This window comes from Hyaena hyaena, unplaced genomic scaffold (genome assembly GCF_003009895.1).
Source record: "Hyaena hyaena isolate Hyena2069 unplaced genomic scaffold, ASM300989v1 scaffold_406, whole genome shotgun sequence".
NCBI lineage: Eukaryota > Metazoa > Chordata > Mammalia > Carnivora > Hyaenidae > Hyaena > Hyaena hyaena.
In genome coordinates, this window is record NW_024081038.1 from 1,439,948 (window position 1) to 1,450,382 (window position 10,435).

General features: G+C 39.3%; 1 protein-coding gene across 1 annotated transcript; it reads right to left on the reverse strand.

Moving 5' to 3' along the window:
- Positions 1-553: 553 nt before the first annotated feature.
- On the reverse strand, positions 554-1,529 carry LOC120245139 (olfactory receptor 52B4-like). The gene is given in 2 exon segments (XM_039252056.1): positions 554-1,036; positions 1,038-1,529. Coding segments are annotated over 2 exon segments (975 nt in total).
- Between the last annotated feature and the right edge of the window lie 8,906 nt (positions 1,530-10,435).

Sequence of the window (10,435 nt, forward strand, 5' to 3'; positions counted from 1 at the left end):
TATTAGTAGACCCAATAGATACCACATCTGGGTATATACTACAAGGAAATAAAAACAGGATATCAAAGAGATATATGCAGTCTCATGATTATTGCTGCATTATCCACAATGGTCAAGATACAGAAACAATTTAAATGTCCAACATGGGTGAGTGGATAAATAAATTGTGATATATATAATACGTGATTGTCTAGAAACATCATGAGGTGTCTCAGAGCTTGAGAAATTCAGTGAGGAATTGCTGGACAAAATTCGAGGACAGAGCACTGCTCTTGCTTCATCCATTTCTAAAGATCATGCTAGAGTCATTAAGGACATATGACTTTTGAAAATCAATGCATCCTGTCCCAGGGTCTTTGCAGGAGTGGGCTTGCTCAATCCAATATGGTGCCGTGCTCAGTTGTTTTGAGCATGAAGGAGTGAGTCCTGCAACCTTCCTGGTGATCTTACTCCAGAGACAGAAATCATTGAGCTTTTCCTTAGTGTTTCAGCTCTTATCTCCCACCCATTACTTCCATAGGCCACTTCACAGACAGCTAGAGATTCTGAAAACTCAGTTCTTAAACCAAAGTAATTTCTGTTTTGTAAACAACACATGAACCATCTGCTCTTGGATTTGCTTGGTCTTGATCCCATATATGATGGGATTCAGCATAGGTGGGGCAAGCATGCAGACGTTAGCCAACAAGATGTGGGTATGAGGTGGAGTGTGGCGTCCAAACCGCTGAGTAAGGGTGGTGAAGATCCCAGGCCCGTAAAAGAGGACAATGATGCAGACATGGGAACCACATGTGTTGAGAGCTTTGTGGCGAGCATCTCGGGAAGGGATGTGGAAGATGGCACAGAGAATCAGCACATAGGAAACAAAAATTAACACAACATCTAAAACCACTGTTAACATTAGGATGGAAAATCCATACCAGATGTTCACGCGAATGTCATTACAAGCATATTTGGCCAAGCCAATGTGTTCACAGTAGGTATGTGGAATAATATTATTTTGGCAGAAAGTCAATCTTTTCAAAAGATACTTCCCCATAATACTTTATGGGGAAAATGGTACCATAACTTCTCAGAGAGATAGTCACACCAATTTTCCCAATCAGTGCACGTGGAAGAATAGTGGTGTATCTCAGTGGGTAGCATATGGCAATGTAGCGGTCAAACGCCATCACCAGCAAAATGCCTGACTCAGAGATGAAGGTGGTATGGATGAAGAAGAGCTGAGTGATGCAGCGATCCAGGGAGATCTCCCGGGCATGGAACCAGAAGATGGCCAAGGCCTGAGGTACTGTGCACGTGGAGAGGACAATGTCTGCTCCTGCCAGCATGCAGAGGAAGAGGTACATGGGTTCGTGGAGGCTGCGCTTTTTGAGAATAATGCAGATGAGCAGGCTGTTCCCAAGCAGGGTGATGATGTAGGAAATGAAGAAAGGGATGGAAATCCACATGTGCTGGTCCTCAAGGCCAGGAATGCCCAGCAAATGGAAGACTATGTGGCTAACAGCAGTGTGGTTTAAGGAATTCATGCCTGGGAAGATCTCTCAGGACCTCACTTCCTATTCACACTGACAGGAGAAAATATATATTACCTTTAGTATATTTGTAAGGGGAATTATATTAATTAGTATATTAAAATTCTTTGTAAAGTCACCTCCATTTTCTCAGAAGTTGCAAATAATAGGAAATTTGCAAAACTGAAGAATATAGTCTGAGTTCCAATGAGTGACAGCCAAATAAACTTATCTCCAACTAATCAAAGTAGGAGGTAATTAGTATGTATTTCACTTTCAAACAGAGGATTATGAATGCGGAGAGAAAATCGTTATACATGTCTGGGGAGGCTGTAACAAGATGGTATTTGAACTTGACCTTGAAATTGACTAGTTTATCATAAGGTGAAGAATGAAAAGAGAAGGGAGGCAGCATGAGAAACGGTGAATATATAGATCAATGTGTAGTATGTTCATGAAACAATGCCAGCTTAGGGTGACAGGTGCATAGGGAGTGCTTGAGAGGCAGGGAGGGGTTGCACAGACAGTGAAGAGCCTGATCACAACTTCCCACTTAGACCTCACCCTTCACACAGGATGCAGCCATCAGATGTCCTGAAGCTAGTAGTGTAGAATGATGACCTGTGAAGGTTTATTGGAACAGCAATTCACTGAGAAACTGGATGTTAAAAGGTAAGTTGTGTTCCAGAAATATAATGGATTTGAAAATAATGCAGTCACAGAGGAATTAAACTAATATTTGTTAAGCATTCTTTTAAGCCAAGGATTGCAGTATGCATGTTACTTGTGTATTTTGTATGCTCTTCATATAGGGAGCAGACATCCACTCTAGGGAGTGGATATTGTCTCCCTTTCACACCTAAAGAGGGACTCAGAGAATATGAACCACTTGCTCAACTTCCCAATCAATAATTGATGGAAATGAGTTTGAAAGTTCCCTGACTTCATTGCATAGTTTGCTCAATTGTGAAGAGGATCAAGAGAACTTTAAGAGGTAACAGGACTTGTGAGTCTCGTGTTCATACCTTGGGGAGCTAAGCCTAGACATGACTGAAAGTGGAAACAGAAAGGCATTATTTCTGGAGAAGGGGAGTTGCAGTCCTTGATATTTGTAAGATTTTTCTGATAGAAACTAACATGAAATTTTACCACTTGCTTCCTAGTATACTTTCCTTCATTCATTAGCTTAATCGTGCAGCAGGCTTATTTGGAGTATGGGCTGTTTTTCAGGCATCAGGCCCTGTGTGTGAATCCTAACTGGGCGTATAGCTTGAGGCTGTGGCAGATAGGTAAGCAGATGGGACCAATAAAATGTTTTAGGTGTAATGGGCTCAGAGGGCACCTCCTGAGAAGATAGCCATGTCTAATCCCACATTCACCCGAATGAAGAAGAAAGGCAGCCAATAATAAAATACTCTCTTTCTCGGGTTTCTGAATAAATTAAATGAAGAGATATCTTAAAATATCTAGCTCAAGGGCTAAGATAAATCTTATGCTCATGAACATTATTCTTTCCACTGCGATTTTTCTTTCTGGGGAGGAAAATTGCCTCCTAGTTTTCACACCCGCCGAGATGCCATGGCCCCTTTCCAAAAATTCCCTCCAACATCTGGCTTAGGGCAGGTCACCAGTTTGCTGCCATTTTCAAGGCTCCTTTCATGGTTTTCCAGGAGGTGTCCGTAGTTTAAGTAAATGTGTTTCTGTTTTCTCATCTCTTTTTTTTTTTTTTTTACAAATAGTTTATTGTCAAATTAGTTTCCACATAACACCCAGTGCTCATCCCCACGAGTGCCCTCCTCCATGTGTTTTCTCATCTCTAGTCGAACTATGAGGGCACCTGCCGTTGACTGAATTACTTCTCCTGATTTGCCACCCTTCAGGAACTTCCATCTGGCCCATACATTCTCAGCTCCCCTCCCAGACCTCATTTTCCACATCTGCTAGAACCAATCAGATTTGTGCCTCTGGTCTTCAGCACTTTGTCCACAAGTATCCATAGCCTCCAAGAGTCCCTTCACCTCTGGCCTGTTGGGGACAGAACACCAGCCCAGTCCTTACCTTGATCTGGGAACCTAACCAGCCTTAGGCGCAGTCCCCAGGAACAGAGGACATGAGATCCATAATAAAACTTGGCTTGTGGGTCAGGAGTTGGGCTGTTTATACTCTTTTGTGAAACCCTGGAGGGTAGCATTTATACCAGGACTCCAGGGACAGAGTTAGTCTCTACCAGTCTCACCTTCTTCCCAAATGGGCTGGCTCTCTAAAACCATTTCCCATCTCCCCTCCCCCTTCCTCCTGATCCCGTTCTCACTTTCTCTGATAGGAAAGATTTTTCTACCTAATCGAGCCTTATTATAGGCCTATTTTAATAAATGTTAGCTCATTTTCAACAGGAATATAAAGATTTATAATTAATATGTACGAATAATTTACAAGGTTGTGTTCCTCATGAAAAGGATCATGTTGAAGTTTTCATAAGTTTCAAATTTCAGCGTTGTGAATGATGATATTTAATTCTGCTAAGGGTACACAAATGAATATACTTAGCAATTAGAAGAAAACATGTGAGTCTTGATTAACTTAGAGACACTTGCATTTCATCTCCCTGCCTCCTTTGTCTTTCTCTTAATTTTCAGTTTGATTGTGATCCATGTAGGCATAGCTTTCTTTGTTTTTATCCTCTCTGAAGTCCAACGATCTTTCTGAATTTGCAAAGTTATGATTTTTACTTAATGTGAAATTTTTCAGTAATTATTTCTTCCAAAAATTTTTCTGTCCTATTTTCCCTCTCATTTCATTTTAGGATGCCAACTACATATATGTTAGAACTTTTGGCATTGATCCAGCAGTACCTGAAGATTTTTTTTTCTTTTTCTTTTTTCTGTTCTTTTGCTCTCTCTTCTTTATTTGGATATTTCTATTGATAAGTCTAGTGACAATGACTAGAAGTGTGACTGCCATGGTCAAAGAGTAAATGCATTTCTTGATTTATTAGATATAGATTTCTGCCTTAGTGGTAGCACCATATTTCATTGTCACTAATAATGAATGTGTATTTATTGGGTGCCTACTATATACCAAGCTATAAAGAAGTGGTTAAAGCAAAAACACTTGCCTTTATGGTTGTTAGCTGTTGTGCGTTTTTATCTTTGGTGTGATCTCTCTCCACATGGTCTCAAATTTTCTATCCTAGGCTTTTAATTATTTTTATTTTTTCTTTTTTTAATTTAATTTTTTAAAAAATTTACATTCAAGTTAGTTAGCATTGTACAAAAATGATTTCAGGAGTAGATTCCTTAATCCCTTACCCATTTATCCCATACCCCTCCCATAACCTGTTCAGTAACCCTGCTTGTTCTCCATATTTAAGAGTCTCATGTTTTGTATTTCCCTGATTAGGAGGGGTGCTGAGCATCGTTTCATGTGTCTGTTGGCCATCTGGATGTCCTCTTTGGAGAAGTGTCTGTTCATGTCTTCTGCCCATTTCTTCACTGGGTTGTTTGTTTTACGGGCGTGTAGTTTGGTGAGTTCCTTATAGATTCTGGATATTAACCCTTTATCTGATATGTCATTTGCAACTATCTTTTCCCATTCCGTTGGTTGCCTATTAATTTTCTGGGTTGTTTCCTTGGCTGTGCAGAAGCTTTTCATCTTGATGAGGTCCCAACAGTTTATTTTTGCTCTTGATTCCCTTGCTTTTGGGGATGTGTCAAGTAAGAAGTTGCTGCGGTGGAGGTCAAGGAGGTTGTTTCCTGCTTTCTCCTCTAGGGTGTTGATAGTTTCCTGTCTCACGTTCAGGTCCTTTATCCATTTTGAGTTGATTTTTGTGCATGGTGTGAGAAAATGATCTAGTTTCATTCTTCTGCATGTTGCTGTCCAGTTCTCCCAACACCATCTGTTAAAAAGGCTGTCTTTTTTCCATTGGATATTCTTTCCTGCTTTGTCAAAGATCAGTTGGCTGTATACTTTTGGGTCCACTTCTGAGTTCTCAATTCTGTTCCATTGGTCTATGTGTCTGTTTTTGTGCCAATACCATACTGTCTTGATGATGACAGCTTTGTAGTAGAGGCTGAAGTCTGGGATGGTGATACCTCCCGTTTTGGTTTTATTTTTCAGTATTACTTTGGCTATTCGGGGTCTTTTGTGGTTCCATACAAATTTTTGGATAGTTTGTTCTAGTTTTGAGAAGTATGCTGGTGCAATTTTGATTGGAATTGCATTGAATGTGTAGAGTGCTTTAGGTAGTAATGACATCTTAACTATATTTATTCTTCCTATCCATGAGCATGGAATGTTTTTCCATTTCTTTGTGTCTTCTTCAATTTCCTTCATAAGTTTTCTATAGTTTTCATCATACAGATCTCTTGTATCCTTGGTTAGGTTTATTCCGAGGTATTTTATGGTTTTTTGTGCAATTGTGAATGGGATCAGTTTCTTGATTTCTCTTTCTGTTGCTTCATTGTTGGTGTATAAAAATGCAACTGATTTCTGTACGTAGATTTTGTACCCTGCAACTTTGCTGAATTCTTGGATCAGTTCTAGTAGGCTTCTGGTGGAGTCGGTCGGGTTTTCTATGTAGAGTATTATGTCGTCTGTGAAAAGTGAAAGTTTGACTTATTCTTTGCCAATATTGATGCCTTTGATTTCCTTTTGTTGTCTGATGGTTGATGCTAGGACTTCCATTACTATGTTAAACAAGAGTGGTGTGAGTGGACATCCCTGTGGTGTTCCTGATCTCAGGGGGAAAGCTCTCAGTTTTTCCCCATTGAGGATGATGTTAGCTGAGGGCTTCTCATAGATTGCTTTTATGATGTTTAAGTACGTTCCTTCTTTTCCGACTTTCTCTAGGGTCTTTATTAAGAAGGGATGCTGTGTTTTGTCAAATGCTTTTTCTGCATCTATCGACAGGATCCTATGGTTTTTATCTCTTCTTTTGTTGATGTGATGTATAATATTGATTGATTTACCGATATTTAACCAGCCCTGTAACCCAGGAATTCGATTTGCAAGTATCTTGTTGAGGATTTTTGCATTCGTATTCATCAAGCATATTGGCCTGTAGTTCTCTTTTTTAGCTGGCTGGATCTCTGTTTGGCTTGGAAATCAGAGAAATGCTGGCTTCATAAATTGAGTTCGGGAGTTTTCCTTCGATTTCTATTTTTCTGGAAAAGCTTGAGAAGAATTGGAATTAATTTTGTTTTAAATGTCTGGTTTAATTCCCCAGGGAAGCCATCAGGTCCAGGGTCTTATTTGTTGGGAGATTTTTGATCACTGATTCGATTTCTACACTAGTTACGGGTCTGTCCAAATTTTCTATCTCTTCCCGTGTGAATTTTGGTAGTGAGTGTGTGTTTAGAAATTTGTCCATTTCTTCTAAATTGTCCAATTTGTTGACATAACATTTTTCATAGTATTCCCTGATAATTGCATGTATTTCTGAGGGGTTGGTTGTAATAAATCCATTTTCATTCATGATTTTGTCTATTTGGGTGCTCTCTCTTTTCTTTCTGAGAAGCCTGGCTAGAGGTTTGTCAATTTTTTTTATTTTTTCAAAAACTCAACTCTTGGTTTCATTGATCTGTTCAATTGTTTCTTTTTTCTCTATGTTGTTTATTTCTGCTCTGATTTTAACTATTTCTCTTTTTCAACTGGGTTTAGGGAGCTCTTGTTGCTCTGCCTCTAGTTCCTTTGGTGTGCTGTTAGATTTTGCACTTGCGCTTTTTCTAATTTCTTGAAATAGGCCTGGAGTGCAATGTACTTTCCTCTTGACTGCCTTTGTGCATCCCATAGATTTTGAATTGTTGTATTTTCATTTTCATTTCTTTCCATATATTTTTTAATTTCTTCTCTATTTGCCTGATTGGCCCATTCATTCTTTAGTAGGGTGTTCTTTAACCTCCATGTTTTTGGAAGTTTTCCAGACTTCTTCCTGTGATTGAATACAAGTTTCAAAGCATTATGATCTGAAGGTGTGCATGGTATGATCTCTATTCTTTTATATTTATTGAGGGCTGCTTTATGTCCCAGTATGTGATCTCTCTTGGAGAATGTGCCATGCGCACTTGAGAAGAAAGTGAATTCCCTGGCCTCAGGATATAGAGTCTAAATATATCTGTCAGATCCATCTGATCCAATGTGTCTTTCAAATCCATTGTTTCTTTAATGACTTTCTGTTTGTTGCGGACGAAATGACACAAAGGACAAGACACACACAAAAGACAGACAAAGACACAACTCCGGCCGGAGGAACAATTCTACGCAAGCCCCTCTTGCGGTTTATTTTATACCCCGGTAACTGGATACAAACTGAAATCTACAAGATGCATTCCTTTACCAATTAAGGGCAAGAAGCCAAACACATTTCAAGGACAGGGGGGAGCAAAGGGAGGAAGCGACCACACCATGTTTACTAAGAGGCCTGCCCACAATTCCAGCCTTCTCCTTAGTTCTAAGGAGGGCATGTTCCCTCGTTTGCGAGCGGACCATTAAACATGAATATTGTGAGCAGGCCTCCTGGCAGAGCATCCTGTTTGCAGGCATGCTTTGCCCAGGCAGGGAGCCCCGTGTGCAGGCACATCCCCGCGTCCCTAACCACGCTTTCTTGTGGTCACTGTCGGGCTCTCACACTGTTCATTTGACCTATCCATTGCTGTAAGCGGAGTATTAAAGTCCCCTGCTATTAGCACATTCTTATCTATAAGCTTGTTTCTGTTTGTGATTGTTTTAGATATTTGGGTGCTCCCATATTCGGTGCATAGACATTTATGATAGTTAGTTCTTCCTGATGGATGGACCCTGTAATTATTATGTAGTGCCCTTCTTCATCTCTTGTTATTGTCTTTAATTTAAAGTCCAGTTTGTCTGAAATAAGTATAGCTATTCCAGCGTTCTTTTGATTTCCCGTAGCATGATATATATTTCTCCATCCCCTTACTTTTAATCTGAAGGTGTCTTCCAGTCTAAAATGTGTTTCTTCTAGACAGCATATAGATGGATTTTGTTTTTTTATCCACTCTGATACCCTATGTCTTTTGATTGGAGCATTCAGCCCATTTACATTCAGTGTTATTATTGAGATATGTGGGTTTAGAGTTGTTGTGTCCTTTGTGGGGTTCATGCTTGTGGTGGTGTACTTGTTATCTTTGTTCCTTTCAACACTTCCCTCAGAGAGTCCCCCTCAGGATTTCTTGTAGGGCTGGCTTAGTGGTGACAAATTCTTTCAATTTTTGTTTATTTGGAAGACTTTTATCTCTCCTTCTATTTTGAATGACAGCCTTTCTGGATAGAGGATTCTTGGCTGCATATTTTTTCTGTTCATCACATTGAAGATCTCCTACCATTCCCTTCTGGCCTGCCGAGTTTCAGTAGATAGGTTTGTCACCACTCTGATAGGTTTCTCTTTGTATGTTAGGGCCCTTTTCTCCCTAGCTACTTTCAGAATTCTCTCTTTGTCCTTATATTTTGCCATTTTCAGAATGATATGTTGTGCAGAAGATCGAGTCAAATTACGTCTGAGGGGAGTTCTCTGTGCCTCTTGTATTTCAACATTTATTTCCTTCCCATGTTTGGGGAATTTCTCTGCTATAATTTATTACAGGACTCTTTCAGCACCTTGCCCTCTCTCTTCCTATAATGGGATTCCTATGATACGGATATTGTTGAATTTGACTGTATCGCAGAGCTCTCGAACTCTTCTTTCATGTTCCTGGATTAAGTTTGTCTTTTTTGTCTCAGTTTCTTCTTTTTCTATAACTGTCTTCTAAAACAATTATTCTCCTTTCTGCCTATTCAATCCGTGCACTGGATGCCTCCAGTTTATTATGTATCTCATTTTTAAATTAATCATGCCTATTTTTATGCTCCATGTTGTTTGTAGCCATAATTTCTTTGATGTCCTCTATGCTTTTTTCAAGCCCAGCGATTAATTTTTTGATTATTGTTCTAAAATCTTGTTCAGTTATGCAGCTTATATCTGTTTTGAGCAGTTCATTATCTGTCAATTCTTCCTGGAATTTCTTTGGAGGAGAGCTCTTTCGTTTCGTCATTTTGGTTAGCTTTCTATCTCTTGTTAGTTTTAAAGATTTGTTATGCTCTCTGCACCTGTGAGCTCTGCTGTACACAAGAAGAGTCTTTGACTGTCCAGGGCCTATCCTTTCAGAAAGTGTTCTTTGAATAGTATCTCTTGGTCTCTCTTGTGAGACCTTGGTTATTTTATTTTCCTACTCATAGTGATATTTGGGACCTCCACCATGTGTACTTTGGCTTGTTTTTTCAGGTAGCCCTGGAGAAGAAAACAGACAGAAAAATACACAGGAACAGAGGCACACAAAAGCACAGACAAATCCAACAAACACGCAAACTGAGAGGGAAAATGAAATAGTAAAGAGAAAAGAGTGAGGACAGAAGGCGAATAATAGTAAATAAAAGTATATAAAAATGTCAAAAAGACAATAAACTAGTTGTAAAAATAAAATAAAATAAAATAAAATAAATGTCAAAAAGAAGAAAAGAAAAGGATAAAAGAAGAAAACCGATAGACAAAGAATGTTTCTAAGTATATAACCAGATTTCCCAGCTACAATTAAATAGCTGGGTGTATTCAGTGCTGGTTGAAGAGCATAGAGAAAGAGAGAGATGATAGGGCGGGGATGAGGCCACATTGGAAATAGAATGAACAGGCAGAAGGGATCAGAAGCTCCTTTCAAAGAGATAAAGGGTGGAATATAGTTGGAGAGGTAAGAGAAAGATGCTGGTGTTATCCAGAGAAACTATATAGTCTAAGTACTCCTGAGACAAAGAGATGACAGGGTAAGTGGGTGTAGAATTTACATCTACAGAATGGACTAAATGTGACTGTTTAAGCAAGCCAGTGACCAGAATTAATCAGGTCAGTGTTTCGATAAAAAAAAAAAAAAAAAAGG